Source organism: Phyllobates terribilis, unplaced genomic scaffold, assembly GCF_046119375.1.
Source record: "Phyllobates terribilis strain yellow unplaced genomic scaffold, ASM4611937v1 Scaffold_3__8_contigs__length_932513732, whole genome shotgun sequence".
Taxonomy (NCBI): domain Eukaryota; kingdom Metazoa; phylum Chordata; class Amphibia; order Anura; family Dendrobatidae; genus Phyllobates; species Phyllobates terribilis.
In genome coordinates, this window is record NW_027362763.1 from 395,575,638 (window position 1) to 395,596,944 (window position 21,307).

General features: G+C 40.6%; 1 protein-coding gene across 1 annotated transcript; it reads left to right on the top strand.

The window, feature by feature from the left end:
• The first annotated feature begins 6,018 nt into the window (after window positions 1-6,018).
• Window positions 6,019-12,436, top strand: SDHAF4 (succinate dehydrogenase complex assembly factor 4). The gene is made up of 3 exons (XM_073675513.1): window positions 6,019-6,176; window positions 7,761-7,913; window positions 11,350-12,436. Exons 1-3 carry the CDS (start codon window positions 6,116-6,118, stop codon window positions 11,457-11,459), a joined length of 324 nt encoding a protein of 107 aa, XP_073531614.1. The 5' UTR covers window positions 6,019-6,115; the 3' UTR covers window positions 11,460-12,436.
• The last annotated feature ends 8,871 nt before the right edge of the window (window positions 12,437-21,307 follow it).

Sequence of the window (21,307 nt, forward strand, 5' to 3'; positions counted from 1 at the left end):
TATATAGCATGCAGTGCAGAGCTGTGTGTATATATATAGCATGCAGTGCAGAGCTGTGTGTATATATATAGCATGCAGTGCAGAGCTGTGTATATATTCATATAGCATGCAGTGCAGAGCTGTGTGTATATATACATATATATAGCATGCAGTGCAGAGCTGTGTATATATACATATATATAGCATGCAGTGCAGAGCTGTGTGTATATATATGTATATAGCATGCAGTGCAGAGCGGTGTATATATATACATATATGTATATAGCATGCAGTGCAGAGCTGTGTGTATATATACATATATATAGCATGCAGTGCAGAGCTGTGTGCATATATACATATATGTATATAGCATGCAGTGCAGAGCTGTGTGTATATACATATATGTATATAGCATGCAGTGCAGAGCTGTGTATATATTCATATAGCATGCAGTGCAGAGCTGTGTGTATATATACATATATATAGCATGCAGTGCAGAGCTGTGTATATATACATATATATAGCATGCAGTGCAGAGCTGTGTGTATATATATGTATATAGCATGCAGTGCAGAGCTGTGTATATATACATATATGTATATAGCATGCAGTGCAGAGCTGTGTGTATATATACATATATGTATATAGCATGCAGTGCAGAGCTGTGTGTATATATACATATATATAGCATGCAGTGCAGAGCTGTGTATATATACATATATATAGCATGCAGTGCAGAGCTGTGTGTATATATACATATATGTATATAGCATGCAGTGCAGAGCTGTGTGTATATATACATATATATAGCATGCAGTGCAGAGCTGTGTATATATACATATATATAGCATGCAGTGCAGAGCTGTGTGTATAGATACATATATATATAGCATGCAGTGCAGAGCTGTGTGTATAGATACATATATATAGCATGCAGTGCAGAGCTGTGTGTATAGATACATATATATAGCATGCAGTGCAGAGCTGTGTGTGTATAGATACATATATATAGCATGCAGTGCAGAGCTGTGTGTATATATATAGCATGCAGTGCAGAGCTGTGTATATATTCATATAGCATGCAGTGCAGAGCTGTGTGTATATATACATATATATAGCATGCAGTGCAGAGCTGTGTATATATACATATATATAGCATGCAGTGCAGAGCTGTGTGTATATATATGTATATAGCATGCAGTGCAGAGCTGTGTATATATATACATATATGTATATAGCATGCAGTGCAGAGCTGTGTGTATATATACACATATATGTATATAGCATGCAGTGCAGAGCTGTGTGTATATATACATATATATAGCATGCAGTGCAGAGCTGTGTATATATTCATATAGCATGCAGTGCAGAGTTGTGTGTATATATACATATATATAGCATGCAGTGCAGAGCTGTGTATATATACATATATATAGCATGCAGTGCAGAGCTGTGTATATATTCATATAGCATGCAGTGCAGAGCTGTGTGTATAGATACATATATATAGCATGCAGTGCAGAGCTGTGTGTGTATAGATACATATATATAGCATGCAGTGCAGAGCTGTGCATATATACATATATAGCATGCAGTGCAGAGCTGTGTGTATAGATACATATATATAGCATGCAGTGCAGAGCTGTGTGTATATATACATATATATAGCATGCAGTGCAGAGCTGTGTGTATAGATACATATATATAGCATGCAGTGCAGAGCTGTGTATATATACATATATATAGCATGCAGTGCAGAGCTGTGTATATATACATATATATAGCATGCAGTGCAGAGCTGTGTATATATACATATATATAGCATGCAGTGCAGAGCTGTGTGTATAGATACATATATATAGCATGCAGTGCAGAGCTGTGTGTATACATACATATATATAGCATGCAGTGCAGAGCTGTGTATAGATACATATATATAGCATGCAGTGCAGAGCTGTGTATATATTCATATAGCATGCAGTGCAGAGCTGTGTGTATATATACATATATATAGCATGCAGTGCAGAGCTGTGTGTATAGATACATATATATAGCATGCAGTGCAGAGCTGTGTATATATACATATATATAGCATGCAGTGCAGAGCTGTGTGTATAGATACATATATATAGCATGCAGTGCAGAGCTGTGTATATATACATATATATAGCATGCAGTGCAGAGCTGTGTATATATACATATATATAGCATGCAGTGCAGAGCTGTGTATATATACATATATATAGCATGCAGTGCAGAGCTGTGTGTATAGATACATATATATAGCATGCAGTGCAGAGCTGTGTGTATAGATACATATATATAGCATGCAGTGCAGAGCTGTGTGTATAGATACATATATGTATATAGCATGCAGTGCAGAGCTGTGTGTGTATATATATAGCATGCAGTGCAGAGCTGTGTGTGTATATATATAGCATGCAGTGCAGAGCTGTGTGTATAGATACATATATATAGCATGCAGTGCAGAGTTGTGTGTATAGATACATATATATAGCATGCAGTGCAGAGCTGTGTATATATACATATATATAGCATGCAGTGCAGAGCTGTGTGTATATATACATATATATAGCATGCAGTGCAGAGCTGTGTGTATAGATACATATATATAGCATGCAGTGCAGAGCTGTGTGTATAGATACATATATATAGCATGCAGTGCAGAGCTGTGTATATATACATATATATAGCATGCAGTGCAGAGCTGTGTATATATACATATATATAGCATGCAGTGCAGAGCTGTGTGTATATATATACATATATATAGCATGCAGTGCAGAGCTGTGTGTGTATATATATATAGCATGCAGTGCAGAGCTGTGTGTATAGATACATATATATAGCATGCAGTGCAGAGCTGTGTGTATAGATACATATATATAGCATGCAGTGCAGAGCTGTGTGTATATATATAGCATGCAGTGCAGAGCTGTGTGTATATATATAGCATGCAGTGCAGAGCTGTGTATATATTCATATAGCATGCAGTGCAGAGCTGTGTGTATATATACATATATATAGCATGCAGTGCAGAGCTGTGTATATATACATATATATAGCATGCAGTGCAGAGCTGTGTGTATATATATGTATATAGCATGCAGTGCAGAGCTGTGTATATATATACATATATGTATATAGCATGCAGTGCAGAGCTGTGTGTATATATACATATATATAGCATGCAGTGCAGAGCTGTGTGCATATATACATATATGTATATAGCATGCAGTGCAGAGCTGTGTGTATATACATATATGTATATAGCATGCAGTGCAGAGCTGTGTATATATTCATATAGCATGCAGTGCAGAGCTGTGTGTATATATACATATATATAGCATGCAGTGCAGAGCTGTGTATATATACATATATATAGCATGCAGTGCAGAGCTGTGTGTATATATATGTATATAGCATGCAGTGCAGAGCTGTGTATATATACATATATGTATATAGCATGCAGTGCAGAGCTGTGTGTATATATACATATATGTATATAGCATGCAGTGCAGAGCTGTGTGTATATATACATATATATAGCATGCAGTGCAGAGCTGTGTATATATACATATATATAGCATGCAGTGCAGAGCTGTGTGTATATATACATATATGTATATAGCATGCAGTGCAGAGCTGTGTGTATATATACATATATATAGCATGCAGTGCAGAGCTGTGTATATATACATATATATAGCATGCAGTGCAGAGCTGTGTGTATAGATACATATATATATAGCATGCAGTGCAGAGCTGTGTGTATAGATACATATATATAGCATGCAGTGCAGAGCTGTGTGTATAGATACATATATATAGCATGCAGTGCAGAGCTGTGTGTGTATAGATACATATATATAGCATGCAGTGCAGAGCTGTGTGTATATATATAGCATGCAGTGCAGAGCTGTGTATATATTCATATAGCATGCAGTGCAGAGCTGTGTGTATATATACATATATATAGCATGCAGTGCAGAGCTGTGTATATATACATATATATAGCATGCAGTGCAGAGCTGTGTGTATATATATGTATATAGCATGCAGTGCAGAGCTGTGTATATATATACATATATGTATATAGCATGCAGTGCAGAGCTGTGTGTATATATACACATATATGTATATAGCATGCAGTGCAGAGCTGTGTGTATATATACATATATATAGCATGCAGTGCAGAGCTGTGTATATATTCATATAGCATGCAGTGCAGAGTTGTGTGTATATATACATATATATAGCATGCAGTGCAGAGCTGTGTATATATACATATATATAGCATGCAGTGCAGAGCTGTGTATATATTCATATAGCATGCAGTGCAGAGCTGTGTGTATAGATACATATATATAGCATGCAGTGCAGAGCTGTGTGTGTATAGATACATATATATAGCATGCAGTGCAGAGCTGTGCATATATACATATATAGCATGCAGTGCAGAGCTGTGTGTATAGATACATATATATAGCATGCAGTGCAGAGCTGTGTGTATATATACATATATATAGCATGCAGTGCAGAGCTGTGTGTATAGATACATATATATAGCATGCAGTGCAGAGCTGTGTATATATACATATATATAGCATGCAGTGCAGAGCTGTGTATATATACATATATATAGCATGCAGTGCAGAGCTGTGTATATATACATATATATAGCATGCAGTGCAGAGCTGTGTGTATAGATACATATATATAGCATGCAGTGCAGAGCTGTGTGTATACATACATATATATAGCATGCAGTGCAGAGCTGTGTATAGATACATATATATAGCATGCAGTGCAGAGCTGTGTATATATTCATATAGCATGCAGTGCAGAGCTGTGTGTATATATACATATATATAGCATGCAGTGCAGAGCTGTGTGTATAGATACATATATATAGCATGCAGTGCAGAGCTGTGTATATATACATATATATAGCATGCAGTGCAGAGCTGTGTGTATAGATACATATATATAGCATGCAGTGCAGAGCTGTGTATATATACATATATATAGCATGCAGTGCAGAGCTGTGTATATATACATATATATAGCATGCAGTGCAGAGCTGTGTATATATACATATATATAGCATGCAGTGCAGAGCTGTGTGTATAGATACATATATATAGCATGCAGTGCAGAGCTGTGTGTATAGATACATATATATAGCATGCAGTGCAGAGCTGTGTGTATAGATACATATATGTATATAGCATGCAGTGCAGAGCTGTGTGTGTATATATATAGCATGCAGTGCAGAGCTGTGTGTGTATATATATAGCATGCAGTGCAGAGCTGTGTGTATAGATACATATATATAGCATGCAGTGCAGAGTTGTGTGTATAGATACATATATATAGCATGCAGTGCAGAGCTGTGTATATATACATATATATAGCATGCAGTGCAGAGCTGTGTTTATATATACATATATATAGCATGCAGTGCAGAGCTGTGTGTGTATATATATAGCATGCAGTGCAGAGCTGTGTGTATAGATACATATATATAGCATGCAGTGCAGAGCTGTGTGTATAGATACATATATATAGCATGCAGTGCAGAGCTGTGTATATATACATATATATAGCATGCAGTGCAGAGCTGTGTATATATACATATATATAGCATGCAGTGCAGAGCTGTGTGTATATATATACATATATATAGCATGCAGTGCAGAGCTGTGTGTGTATATATATATATAGCATGCAGTGCAGAGCTGTGTATATATACATATATATAGCATGCAGTGCAGAGCTGTGTATATATACATATATATAGCATGCAGTGCAGAGCTGTGTGTATATATATACATATATAGCATGCAGTGCAGAGCTGTGTGTATATATATACATATATATAGCATGCAGTGCAGAGCTGTGTGTGTGTTTGTAGCTTGCAGCCCAGGCAGCTCAGTATCTGGGGCTCAGGCACACAAGTCCTTCTCCTTCTACGAGCTACCCAAAATGTATTTGCGGCGCAGGAGTCTGACTCCGCCCACACATGTGACTGATCATGCGATCATGACCTCATCAAAGGTCCTTTCCCCTTGTAGGATTCGCCATCTCTCCTGTTTATAGAGCCGTGGGCAGGATGGCAGGGCTGCTGGGTATCTGGAGCGGGGTCACAAGCGTCCTACTGCGATCTCGCCCACGTGAGTTACTAATGGTCTGCAGGAAGGACGCTAATGCACCAGACCTGTAGGGGTTAATGATGATGTCATCTAGTGCGCCTCCCTCCTGGCTATGCAGTCTGCAGTCAGTAACAATAGGAGACTGGTTACTGTCCAGTATTGTGAGCTGATGGAGGTTACAGGTTATTGTCGCCTTCATGTCATTGGCTCACTGTGACTGTGCACAAATCTGTAATTGTGGGCCATTACTGCTTACTGGGGTGTCAGCCGGTCTGCCGTCTTTATTAATAATAACTGGCGCTGACCCACTATTAGTCTGCTCTAACTTATTTTACTGACTTATATAACACCATTAATTCCACAGCGCTTTACAGACATTATCATCACTGTCCCCATTGGGGCTCACAATCTACATTCCCTATCAGTATGTCTTTGGCGTGTGGGAGGGAACCAGAGAACCCAGAGGAAACCCATGAAACACAGGGAGAACATACAAACTCCTTGCAGATGTTGTCCTTGGTGGGATTTCAACCCAGGGCCCCACCCTGCTGCCCTTCTAATAGACCTCATCGTTATAAGGAGGCTCCGTTATATAACTGCATTTCTAGTGATCAGCTGAGACCTTCGAATCCTAGAAATGGAGCTGTGACCTTGACCTCTACACATTCCAAAAACCAAAGCTGTGAAAAAAATAACCAATACGCAGCCAAAAGTGTTTAGGCCCCCATTCATCATCTGCAAACAATCAAATTCACTTTTTTGTCTTGTGGTATTATATTGTACGGAGGACTATGTGGGGCCATTATTCTGTATGGAGGACTGTGTTGGGCCATTATTGTCTATGGAGGACTATGTGGGGCCCATTATTCTGTATGGAGGACTATGCGGGGCCCATTATTCTGTATGGAGGACTATGCGGGGCCCATTATTCTGTATGGAGGAATATGCAGGGCCCATTATACTGTATGGAGGACTATGCGGGGCCCATTATACTGTATACTGGTTGACCCGCGACTTTATCCAAGTTTTTCATTTTGGCCCTCTGTGTGTTTAAGTTTTACATCCCTGCTTTAAGCTGTTGTATGTTAGTCTTCAACTGCGCAAAAATAAATTGGACCGATTTTGTACTTTATTAGGGGACTGAAGTACAATTCCAGAAAAAGTTTGCAACATTTCAAAAAGTTGCATATGATGAATTGGGCTAAAACAGCTGGATAAGGTAAACCACAGCCACACTATTGAACAAAAATAGGAAACCAAGTAAAGTTCATGTTAAAAAAGGCACAAATTAAATAATGAATAACGTGTAAACATAAAGTTCAGAATTAGTGCCTTAGGGCTCATGCAGATGACTGTACTTTCGATTGGAAATGCCTTAAAACATTGTCTCTCTCATTATTCTGGCATTTGGCAAATATTACAAATTATGGTAAGAATAATTGACCTAAAACAGGAAAGGTTTATTCTGATTTCATGTCAGATATTGAGAAAAACATGTATATGTGTCTTTTTATATAATGTATGTAAACTTCTGGTTTCAACTGTATGTATATTGTCATTGAACAAACAAAAAATAAATGTTAACCTCTTGTGTTCCCGTTGTAGCATGTGCTGGAAAATTAGGTTGGGTAAGAGCAGTTAGCAATAGCTCGACCCAAAGTAACAGTTCAACAAAGACCCCTCTAAAGAAACCAAAGACTCCTCAAGGGCGACTCGATGAGACCGAACAGACTGCAAAAGAGAAAGAACCGCTAGAAAGTGAGTGTGGCAATACTCATTACACATTATGCTACACAATGTGCCAGGGCCAGGGTTGCCAACTTGACTTTATATTTTTTTTCTGGACGGCTTATCAGATAATCACGGACAAAACAATATGTTTATTTTACGGACACATTGGAAAACCATAATAAATCATTATGATTAGAAGTGATCAATGTCTACAGCCTATAATTCTGATATGAAAGCATTAACTGCACTCACTGTAAACTGATAATAATTACAGTAAATCTGTATAAGTTTCTTCAGCTTCAAAAAAATCACGAACACCTTAATTTTTCTCTGCTCTATTTTTATGGACTGTCCTGAAATTTCTGGACAGTTGGTAACCCTGGCCTCGGCCACTGCAAGAATGCCCTGCGTGCCAACTACAGCATTTCAGAGGTTAAAGGTAGTGTCACCAGGGTGCAATGGAGAAATATTAAAGGGAATCTGTCACCAGGTTTTTGCCACCTAGTCTAGAGCAGTATAATGTAGGGGCAGAGACCCTGATTCCAGTGATGTGTCACTTACTGGGCTGCTTAGTGTAGTTTGATACAATCAGTTTTATCAGCAGGAAATTATCACTAGAGGACTAGTAAACCTGCTGCCAGGTAGTCAAGCATAAAGATGTCATCTTGGTCAAATTGCTTTTTTCTCTGCTGTAGATGTAACAGTTCTCTGAATGTTGAGCTCTATAGTGGTGAGGGCGGGGTTATACAAAGCTCCGCATTCAAAGAGCTGCTAGATCTACAGCAGAGAAAAAAGCGATTTGATTAAGATGACAGCAACAAGCCAGTATGTGATATATCGGTGGAATCAGGGTCTCTGCCCTTATATTATGCTTGTGACCGATTCCTTTCATTTTTTAAAACATTATTACAAGGCTACTGTAAAGAACGACAAGTCCTCCTATGGTCTGCCCTGGCAAATAGCACTACAGGACATGGCTTTACTAGCTGCTGCTTTGCTCAGTGCCCCATTTGGTCTCCTGTTGTAAAAGCCAATTTTGAAGTTGCATGGAAGAAACAGGAGACTTACAATGTGGGTCAGGTTACAGGGGGATTTGTCTGTTGGGGTTTCTGCAATTCTTCTTCACTATAAACTCCCAATCCCGTGTGTTCCAGTGGTCGGCATGAAGTTTAGAGGTGACGGGGCTCCACGGGCTATGAAGGAGAGCTAGCAGTTTGGCTGTGTCTTCATCTGTTTCTTAGAGAGAAGCACAGCCGTAGTCTCAGCAGCTCGACCTTTCTTAATTATTCAGCAGCCTCTTCAAGGAGACTACATCCTTCAGCCGCTGCCTGGCAGGATGCCGGGCAGGTTTATTTCACACCACAGAGGCACTCATTTACTTACCTGCCATAGATTAATAATAAGGTGGAATAATTAGCTTCACGCTTAGCTGAATCTGATTGCCATGTGGTCCCAGTACGTTCATGTCGCTAGTCAGATATGCCGATGCCCTACTAGTAAGCTTAGATGTCATCGGCTTATGAGGCTTCTTGTAACACACAGCTCTGGGAATGCTGGATAAATGATCATCTACAAATAATAGCTGTTTGCATTGTGTCAATCATAAAGGCATATTACCATACAGCAGATTTGATGTAACATGTCTGCGATTCTCCCTGTGCAGAAATGACTGCATTCAATTAATGGAAATTATTTATACTTGTATTATCCAGGCAGTAGAAATAACTTTGAAAAAAATCTTAGAACGTTTTAAAATAACAAGAAAAGTCATTTACTTATCCCCACTTGTGGTGGTTGCTCGTGCTGCTCCATCTCCCCATGCGCACTAGTTGTTCTCCACACCCACTCTAGTTCCTTACATTGATCAATCTTTAAGGGTTAATTGGTTATGATGGGAGTCTTTAAAGGGGTTGTCCAAGACACTCCCCTACTGGACCATTGCCAATCCTCCATACTCCACGCTGTTCCTTCCACTTGCGCCACTGCATGGGGGCGTGGGACTCAGCTCTGAGTACAGAGATGAGGCATCTGAGATTAGTAGAGTTTTTATTTTTTTCACCTCCGTGGGCCCATTAATAAAGGGTTGTACAGTACTGGACAACCCTCATAATCTTTGTCTCTAAGACAGAATACCAGGAGCTCCTTACAGCCTGCATCCGACGGTAATGGCACTGGCAGCACACAACTGGACTCACAATATTACTACGACTGGTGGAACACGCGGTCTTTATCTGGTGTAAAGGGAGTCTGGGAAATGCACTCTTGGCATGACCAAATATTTAAGTGCACTTTCTCACCTACTCGTTTTTCCTCTAGCTACGCCCGCCTCTTTGATTGACAGCTCTGGCTTCATAGACCCAGAGAAGGGTGGAGATAGATGGAAACCAAGCAGGTGGGAAGGTGTATTTAAATGATTGGCCCCGCCCTGAACTGAGTTCCTGTACTTGGTTTGAACTATCATTCTTTGCTGACAGTCTCTTTAACATCAGAAAAAGACTGCCTGGTCCACCACTCATAGTATTGATGTATTCTGTGCTAACAGTCTCCCTTTAATCCCCTGTAATTTTATGACATATTACAGCAATACATTACATAAAAGTAACATTGCAGAAAGTATGCCGCAATACCCTATAATTACGAAGATACTGCAACAGAGAGAGGCCAGAAGATCTTGGCGTTTGGTTACATGAACTCCTGCACTTATTAGAACTGTTTCACCATCCTATTAAACAGTGCAGGTTTCCTTGCTGTCATAGCAAGGGTTAATGAGTTGAGTTGATCTCCAGGAGCTCTCAATCCTGAATTGTCTCAGCTGTTCTGTGTTGGTCACTCCCCTCTGGTATATATGCTTGCCACTGACCCTTGGGAGTTGCCAGTGATAGTTCTACTTCCTGGTTTGGTGGTGAAGGAGAAAGTTCAGTGTTTGGAGTTAGCGGTAGGAGAGTTTTTCCGGAGATTGCTGTGTGGAATTGATTTGCGTGTTTTTCCTTATCCTCTCACATTTGGTTTACCCTTCCTATATGTTCCTCTGTTTCCCACTCTGTTTTGTGAGTGTATTTGTATGATTGTAGTTTTCTTTTATCCCTGTCTGTTTGGTTAGTGTTTTCCTATACACTTCAGCCCCTCACCCCCCTGGGTGGGGGAGGGATCAGATAAGGGTTAAGTTAGGAGCATAGATGGGTACGAGAACCCAGTGATTCCACCTTCAGGAGTAATCAGGGGGAGAGGACTAGACTAGGATGCCCCTAGTTCGAGGGATAGCGTAGGTGCCCATTGTCCCTTGACACTATGTGACACCTGTTTTTCGTATGTTATACTGCTTTACTGCAGTCCCTTTACTGAATTTTTTTCTTTTTGGTATAACTATTTGATAATACAGATATTATACTTGGAGTTCTGCATATTTCTCATCTTCATAGATCAAGAACACTAATTGTGTGTTTGTTTTTTTATACTTTTGTAGGATTCCCAAACGATATCAACCCTATTACAAAGGAGAAAGGTGGCCCTAGGGGACCAGAACCAACTCGCTATGGAGATTGGGAGAGGAAGGGGAGATGTATAGACTTTTAGTAAAACTAAAACTGTGTTTCCTGCCTATTGTGAATAGAGTTCCTGCAGCACTAAGAAGAGAAGGAAAAAAGACCTTGTAACATTGTGTTTCCAAACGAGGCCTGTGAATAGAACATAACTGGCCAGTCAGCAATTATACAAACGATGTTTTGGGGATGCTGACTAGGTGATGCATTATGTGAACTCCCAATAATCCCTGTTTGGCAAAAAAAGCTATTCTAGTGATCAGCTGATTTCCGATTTTTTTTTTTTTTTTTTTTTTTTTTTTTTTTTTTTTTTTTTTTTTTTTTTTTTTTAAAGCTGCAAAAACTGTACACTACTGCAGACTTCTGATAGCGTGCGGTACGGATTCCCCAGTATTGCCAGCGAGAGTGGGCGGTCATGTGATCGCAAGTATGCAATTTTCATACATGCGGTCACTTGCCGACTAGACATTCCGGACTTCTCTCAATTCACTTGTAGTGATAGAAGCTGAGAACGTCTAGTTGGGATGTGACTGGAAGTATGCAAATCGCATACTTACGGTCATGTGATTGCCCGCTCTCACTGGCAATACCGGTGAGACCGGACATCGTGAGCACCGCACACTGTCAGGATTCTGAAGTTTGCAGTAGAGTGACTGTAGACTATTATAAGAAGACCAGACAACTCCTTTAAACCCCCTCCCCCACCCCATGTAATAAATTGGCAGAGTGGGGAAAAAAGAAGCATTGGCTAGTGCCAATTGATGACACGCCTTGTAATATGTGAACTGGCCGGGTCTCTAATTCATGATGGCTGCAGAAAATTGCAAATTACTGTAAGTTTTCTCAATCACTTATGTTAGAAGTCAATTGAAATTGTGCACCGTTTTCATCCACTTGAAATATTGCGTTTTACCATATTTCTGTTTAGCATTGCGTATTTTTTTCGTAATGAAGGAGTTTGTTCAACTCTGAAACATGTAGATTAATAAAAGTGCTCTTTCTTCAACACCATCATCGCCAGTGGATATCTTCTTGACCAGCAGTGCAGCAGAATTATCTGTATATCCCTTTGTTATATTGCATTCACTGCTGGCTTTATTCCAGCATACGGAGCAGCAGCAGCTGGTATCTCTATATGTATAGGAGTTGTGCCTTACACAACCTAGCAAGGTGAGCAGTACCACACTATCCAGACTTGTACAAAGTCGCAGGCAAACCTTGATATGTATTAAAAAAATGTCTACAATTGAGGAAGTTTTTCCTTATGAAATATAACAGACATTTTTTCACATAGAAACTTAAAGCAGTTGTCCCACAAACAAAGTACATTTTAATTAATAGATCTTACAATAAAATATTGGAATAATATAATGTTATGTAAGAGCAGTAAAATCATATGGCCCAATAGCCTAATTGAAATATGTAATAACAAAGGATAAAAACCTTGAATAGTACAGATGATAAACTATGATACAAACAAAAGTGCCCCCAAACACAGTATGATACCCCCACAGTAAATTCCTCCACAGCACGCGCCACACGCACGGTATGATGACCCTACTGTACCCCCCTCTCTCAATGCCATTGACAACGAATGATGACCCTATCACAGTATGATTCTCCAATTGTAATCCCCACACAGCCCTCCATATAGTACAATGGCCAGGAAAAGCTCCATATAGTTTAATGGGCCCCACATAGTGCTCCATACAGTATAATGGCCCCACATAGTGCTCCATACAGAATAGTGTGTCCCACATAGTGCTCCATACAGTATAATGGCCCCACATAGTGCTCCATACAGTATAATGGCCCCACATAGTGCTCCATACAGTATAATGGCCCCACATAGTGCTCCATACAGTATAATGGCCCCACATAGTGCTCCATACAGTATAATGGCCCCACATAGTGCTCCATACAGTATAATGGCCCCACATAGTGCTCCATACAGTATAATGGCCCCACATAGTGCTCCATACAGTATAATGGCCCCACATAGTCCTCCATACAGTATAATGGCCCCACATAGTCCTCCATACAGTATAATGGCCCCACATAGTCCTCCATACAGTATAATGGCCCCACATAGTGCTCCATACAGTATAATGGCCCCACATAGTGCTCCATACAGTATAATGGCCCCACATAGTGCTCCATACAGTATAATGGCCCCACATAGTCCTCCATACAGAATAATGGCCCCACATAGTGCTCCATACAGTATAATGGCCCCACATAGTGCTCCATACAGTATAATGGCCCCACATAGTGCTCCATACAGTATAATGGCCCCACATAGTGTTCCATACAGAATAATGGCCCCACATAGTCCTCCATACAGTATAATAGGCTCCACATATTAAAAAATAATAAAAAACTCGCCCGTTATCGTGCTGCTCCAGTCTCTTCATGGTGTCTTCAGATCCTCTGCACATCTCAGTACAGCAGGCATGTTATCGTGCCCGCTGGGTTGAGAAGTCAGACGCAGAGGGGGAATGCTGGAAGAGGGAGAGTCAGTTGACGCTACCTCTTCCATTATTGCTGTCAACTGTATCAGCGTCTACACTGCTCAAAAAAATAAAGTGAACACTTAAACCACAGAATATAACTCCAAGTAAATCAAACTTCTGTGAAATCAAACTGTCCACTTAGGAAGCAACACTGATTGACAATCAATTTCACATGCTGTTGTGCAAATGGAATAGACAATAGATGGAAATTATTGCCAATTATCAAGACACCCTCAATAAAGGAGTGGTTCTTCAGGTGGGGACCACAGACCACATCTCAGTACCAATGCTTTCTGGCTGATGTTTTGGTCACTTTTGAATGTTGGTTGTGCTTTCACACTCGTGGTAGCATGAGACGGACTCTACAACCCACAGAAGTTGCTCAGGTAGTGCAGCTCATCCAGGATGGCACATCAATGCGAGCTGTGGCAAGAAGGTTTGCTGTGTCTGTCAGCGTAGTGTCCAGAGGCTGGAGGTGCTACCAGGAGACAGGTCAGTACACCAGGAGACGTGGTGGGGGCCGTAGGAGGGCAACAACCCAGCAGCAGGACTGCTACCTCCGCCTTTGTGCAAGGAGGAACAGGAGGAGCACTGCCAGAGCCCTGCAAAATGACCTCCAGCAGGCCAAGAATGTGCATGTGTCTGCACAAACGGTTAGAAACCGACTCCATGAGGGTGGTATGAGGGCCCGACGTCCACAGATGGGGGTTGTGCTCACAGCCCAACACCGTGCAGGACGCTTGGCATTTGCCACAGAACACCAGGATTGGCAAAGTTGCCACTGGTCCATCCGCAACCTCATCAGGAGCATGCCCAGGCGTTGTAGGGAGGTCATACAGGCACGTGGAGGCCACACACAATACTGAGCCTCATTCTGACTTGTTTTAAGGACATTACATCAAAGTTGGATCAGCCTGTAGTGTGTTTTTCCACTTTAATTTTGGGGGTGACTCCAAATCCAGGCCTCCATTGGTTAATAAATTTGATTTCCATTGATGATTTTTGTGTGATTTTGTTGTCAGCACATTCAACTTTGTACAGAACAAAGTATTCAATGAGAATATTTCATTCATTCAGATCTAGGATGTGTTATTTGAGTGTCCTCTTTATTTTTTTGAGCAGTGTAGTAAGCTGATACAGTTGGAAGTGTGATGCTGGATGAAAGTACAAGGCTGGGTGGGGAAGGGCTGTGAACCTGCCCCAGTATCGCGGGCCTCATATACTCACCCTGCGGGACAGAATTTGACATATGTGCTGTAGACCCTGAAATCAACACTTTGGAGTGTCTTTGTCTAAGAAGTTACTATGTACCCCGCAATCCCGGCCATCAAAAGACTAATATTATTTTTAGAAAAACAAAGAGAAGGATGCTAATGGCACAACCAGCCAGATAATAAAAAATGTAAATGTTTATTGAAGAATCATTTTAAAAGGATAAAAACAAGGAAACCTGAAATCTGGTGCAAAAAAAACCGCACCCTTACTCATAGGATATACAAGAAATGTTGTTTTCTATTATATAGAAAAAATAAATGTTCATCAGTTACAACAATTAGAGACAGGCGAGGTCAGCTGCAAAGTTGCAGAACGAGGACAAGGAAACTGCATGATGGCTATAGAAGAAATCACACTCAATGGCTTGTGCATGCGAATGATCAAAATAGACAATTATGAATGAAGTTTTGCACAGTAGAGTGACAGTGAATGTCAATTGTTATGCGTGTAACCATGATACCTTGATATTGTATATGGACAAAAAACAAATATTATATGTATTTATGATCAAAAAATTAACCAAGTACAATTGCTGGTATAAATGAATAAATCCACACTGGGAGTAACAGTAAATAATGGTTATTACTTGGGTTACTGCTATAGTATGTCAGTATTGTGTGAATCCATGAATAAAACCATATTGCGGTGAAATGCACCAGTGGGACAATAAATGTTAAATAAATGACATAAAATGAGACAAATGAATTGGGCAATGAAAAGTGTAAAGTACACATTGTATTTGAAATTATTGTAATGATTCAGCATTGTATATACTCATGACCAATCTAAAATAAACAAAAACATTGCAGACAAAAAATATTATTTTTAGCTTTGATTTAAAGTGGAAAAATCAACCTGAACCATTAAATTAACCCTTTACAACACAGCTTCATTCATCTAGCTGGTGATGTGTTGGAGGGTTGTACATGGTTTTCTGCAAGTTCTATGCAGATGAACAGGACAGTCATTTCTGCAATAAATCCACTGCATTTAAAATTAAAAAGACCAAGTTCACATGGCAGTTTTTTTTTCTCATACATTAGAGTTTTTTCTCTCCAGTCAGTGTCCTGGATCCATTGTTGGTCCGTCCATGTGTCAGTTTTTACAATCAGTGTGTCAGGTTATTTCTCATATGAAAAATAAAAATTCTAGGCTTCTCCCATCAACTGCTCAATGAAAAACTCTAGGATGACACACAGATGGCGTCCGAGCACTGTGGTGCATTTTTCTTCACAGACCTGTTCACTTCAACAAGTTCGCTCTGCAAATTAATAAAAATAGGACTTGTCTCCATTTTTTTAAGGACATTTGCTTGTAAAAAATGGGCGTGCGAATAATAAACCAATTGAAACTAATGGAGCCAACAAATACGACAAACACTGACGTGTGAAGGAGCCCTGAGGATGACTACTTTATTAGGATTGGAGGTGGTCAAAACTTGCGGTATAGATTTAAAGGGAATCTGTCAGTAGGATAAACCCTTTTAACCTCTTTGCGGCCCAAGGCGTACTAATACGTATCTGTGCCCTGGGCCTTATGGGCCAGACACGTATTAGTACGCCTTGGCGATTTCGCCCGCACACAAGCAGTGCGGGCGAGATCGCCGCCGGGTGTCAGCTGACACCAGGTGCTATGTGCAGGGAGCGGTCCCGCACGGCTCCCTGCACATTAACCCCTGAAATGCTGCAATCGAAATCGATCGCAGCATTCCGGGGGCAAGAGGAGGTAAATGTCCAGCATATAAAGAGAAATAGTGAGGCACCAGTCACGATGTGCGATGTGCAGCATTCAAATGTCCAGCACTAGTCGCTGCACTCTACATATGAAAGAGTGTTAGCCTGAAAACCACGTAGGCAGGGCACTAGCTGTATGCATGCGAGCCAGGTGGTGCAAATTCCATATATAGTGAAACCTGAGCCGTCAAAGCTGTAGAAATGGAACAGATAATGCACTCACCAACAGTGTTGGTCTGCGCTGGTCCTGCGCTTCAACGGGCCGTTGTCCTCGCACCCCCGCACCCCAGAACCTGCACCACCACTCTGCATGTGTAATCCCGAATAAACAGGACTATTATCAAGCAACACTGTTGGTGAGTGCATTATCTGCTCCATTTCTACAGCTTTGACGGCAAGAGGAGGTAAGCGCGTTACTTACCTTTTCTCCCGGCGTCCCGCAGCGCCTGAGTCCGGTCCCGGATATTGTCATGGTGACCCGATGTCATCATGACAACATCCGGGTCACCAGGAGGCAGGAAGTTACTTTGGTCATGCGCAGTGCACGACCAAAGTAACTTCTCCCTGTGCAGTGCTAACAGGCTGCATAGCACAGGGATGGTTCTGCATTGCTGTGCTATACAGCCGATCAGACTGAAAAAACTGAAAGTCCCATAGTGGTACAATGTGCAAAAGTAATAAAAATGTCAGAAAGTGAAAAAAATAATAATAATTTTTTAAAAAAAAAATATTAAAAAAAAAATGAAAAAAATAATACAAAAAAAAGATATATATTGTACCCATAAATAAATATTATTATGAAAAAAAAATAAAAATAAACCAATAAAATTACACATATTTGGTATTGCCGCGTCTGGAACGACCTGACCTATAAAACTGTTCCACTAGTTAACCCCTTTAGCGAACACGGTAAAAAAAAAAATAGTAAAAAAACAAAACTTAAAACGATGCTTTATCATCATACCGCCAAACAAAAAATGGAATAAAACGCGATCAAAAAGACGAATGTTAATAAAAATGGTACCACTGAAAATGTCATCTTGTCCCGCAAAAAAACAAGCCACCGTACAGCTCCAATGGCCGAAAAATAAAAAAAAGTTATAGCTCTCAGAATAAAGCGATGCAAAAACAATTCTTTTTTCTATAAAATAGTTTTTATTGTGTAAAAGGGACAAAACATAAAAAAACAATATAAATGTGGTGCCGCTGTAAACGTACTGACCTGAAGAATAAAGCTACCTTATCAATTTTACCACATGCAGAACGGCATAAAAAAAAAACAAAAAAAACTATTCCTGAATTGTTGGTTTTTGTTTATTGTGCCTCACAAAAATCGGACTAAAAAGCGATCAAAAAATGTCACGTGCTTGAAAATGATATCAATAAAAATGTCAACTTGTCCTGCAAAAAACAAGCCATCACATGGCCGAAATATGGAAAAATTATAGCTCTCAAAATATGGCGATGCAAAAACTAGTCTTTGCAAAAGAAAGGTTTTTTTAATGTGTGACAGCTGTCAATCATAAAAACCCGATATGAATCTGGTATTGCTGTAATCGCACCGACCCGAAGGATAAAGTCGTCTAATCACTTATACCACACAAGGAACGGCGTAAAAAATAAACTCTAGGGTTAGGGTTTGACTAGTGCTAGGGTTAGGGTTGGGCGGGTATAGCCTGCCATGCATGAGCAATCCCCACATTTTTTTTTTGGGGTATCTAATAACCGTGAAACATGCGGGCACCTGCGATACTTGTCACTTGAGCACCCGCAATACTTTGTGCATACCTGAGTACCCAATGCAAACTGAAGTAGTGAGCACTTGCGCTCCAGACTAATGACAACTTATTCAATATGATGACCTAATGTTATCAAATTCTGTGAGGGGTCCTTGAGGGGTCTAGTTTCCAAAATGGAGTCACTTGGGGGGGGGGAGGTTTACACTATTTAAGCACATCAGGGACTCCCCAAACGCAACATGGCATCTGCTAATTATTCAAGCAAATTTTACATTCAAAAAGTCAAATGGTGCTCCTTCCCTTCCGAACCCTGCCGTGCTCCCAAACAGTGGTTTTCCCCCACATATGGGGTATTGGTGTGCTCAGGAGGAATTGCACAACACATTTTGTGGTTCATTTTTTCCTGTTACCCTTGCGAAAATAAAAAAAATAGGGACTAAAGTAACATTTTTCTGAAAAAAAAAAGTTCTTTTTTTTTCTTCCACATTCCAACAATTCCTGTGAAGCACCTGAAGGGTTAATAAACTTCTTGAATGTGGTTTTGAGCACATTGAGGGGTGCAGTTTTTAGAATGGTGTCACTTTTGGGTATTTTCTGTCATAAAGGCCCCTTCAAATGTGATGTGGTCCCTAAATTTTGTTGTAAAAATGAGAAATCGCTGGTCAATTTTTAACCCTTATAACTTCCTATCAAAAAAAAATGTTGGTTCCAAAATTGTGCTGATGTAAAGTAGACATGTGGGAAATGTTATTTATTAACTATTTTGTGTGACATATTGCTCTGATTTAGGCTGTGTGCCCACGATGCGTTTTTTAAGCGTTTCCGCAGCGGCAAAAACGCTGCAGAAACGCTTAAAAACCGCATGGTAGAAGGCCTGCCATGTTCCCCAATGATAATCCGCATGTGCTGTGCACATGCTGTGGAAATTTCCGCTGCGGATTATCATTACGGAAAAAAACGCAGCACTACCAATTATTTTGTGGAATTGCTGCGTTTTTGCCGCCATTGACTTGCATTGGAATGCATGGATTACGCATCACTGCATCTGTAGATGCGCATTCCACGCGTTCCGATGTGTGGATGGTACCAAGGTGTGGAGGACAGGAGACTCTCCTCCGGACCCGGGTACCATAGAACCTGTGAAAAAAAGAATAAAATAAAAAATAAATATTTTACTTACCTTCTGATGGCCCCCGGTCTCCTAGTCTTCCCTTGCCGGCAGCTCGCGGTGGACTGAAGGACCTGCGCTGACGTCAGTTAGTCATGTGACGGCAGGTCCTTCAGTGCAGTGCACCGCGATCTGCCGGCAGCCAGGAGGAAGTGAAGCAAGACTGCGGGGGCCATCAGAAGGTAAGTATAGATTTATTTTTTTATTTTTAACCATTCTTTTCGGTCACAGTATATATATCCATGACATTTGCATGGATTTATATAGTGTGACCAAGTTGTCAAGCACTTTCCAGGTGATGCTAAAATCGCTTGGAAAGCGCTTGTCAACCAGCATGTGGAAATGCAAGTGAAGAACGCTTCACATCCGCATGTCCCTGGCAGGAAAAACGCATGTACAATCCGCATGTACAATCCGCATGTACAATCCGCATGCGTTTTTTCTGCCAGGGAGATGCATTTCTGCATCGTGGGTATATAGCCTAAAGGGCATGGAAATTCAAAGTTTGAAAATTGTGAAATTTTCAGAATCAGTGGGATCCGTTGAAGAGTTCCAGAGTAATTACCTCATAAAGTGACAGTGGTCAGAATTGTAAAAATTGGCCTGGTCATTAATGTGCAAACCACCCTCGGGGGTAAAGGGGTTAAGCCGTCTATATGGACATGCAGGTCATAGGAAGGTGAATAACATGATGCATTGATATCTGTGATCCGATGTCTTATTCCAGAGAAATCCATGTTTTTCTTATATGTAAATGAGCTGTTCAGGACTATGGGCGGACACTGATCTCTGGAGGCAGGTTCTCATGCAGATCCGTGTCCGGCCCATAGTCCTGAACAGCTCATTTACATATAAGAAACACCTGCACTTGGTACAGATTGTCCTTACTAAATTCTATATGGAAGTCAAAATCCTTTGTTACAAAACCCAAATATAGAGGATTTTGCTGCTGATTACCCACATGATTAAAAATATATGTCCTCAACCTTTCAAGCTATAACAAAAAGACAAACATTCATCCATACGATGAGACACTAATGTGTCTTTTTGGCTGTCCCATAGGGAATGAATGGAGCCGCAGTCGTGCACGGCCACCTCTGCTCCAGTCAGTAGGATGGGAGGTCAGCGCCAGGACAACCATTGCTGCAATTGGTTGCAGGACACTTCAGATTTATTTCTACATTGATTTTATCTATATAGGCTCATACACATTCCAGGGTGCTGACTAGTAATCATCTCTTGTATAATGACTTCTGGCCTATGGGAGCCATCCTCTGCCCACAGCGCCCCCTGCTGCTGACCTGCGTCCTGCTCCCTGACACGTCACACAGGTGATTCCCGGCCACGCCCCCACACACCTGTGCCATCACCGCGGCGCCGACTTGTCACACTATGAAATAGCCGGCGGTGAGAGGGGCGTGGTTTCCTCCGGATGGGGAGGGGTTTGCCTGGAG

Excerpts from the sequence above, each read along its gene's own strand:
- SDHAF4 (XM_073675513.1), top strand. The coding sequence starts at position 6,116 with ATGGCAGGGCTGCTGGGTATCTGGAGCGGGGTCACAAGCGTCCTACTG. Across the intron at positions 6,177-7,760 it reads CCTACTGCGATCTCGCCCAC|CATGTGCTGGAAAATTAGGT; the intron begins GTGAGTTACTAA and ends TTCCCGTTGTAG. Across the intron at positions 7,914-11,349 it reads AGAGAAAGAACCGCTAGAAA|GATTCCCAAACGATATCAAC; the intron begins GTGAGTGTGGCA and ends ATACTTTTGTAG.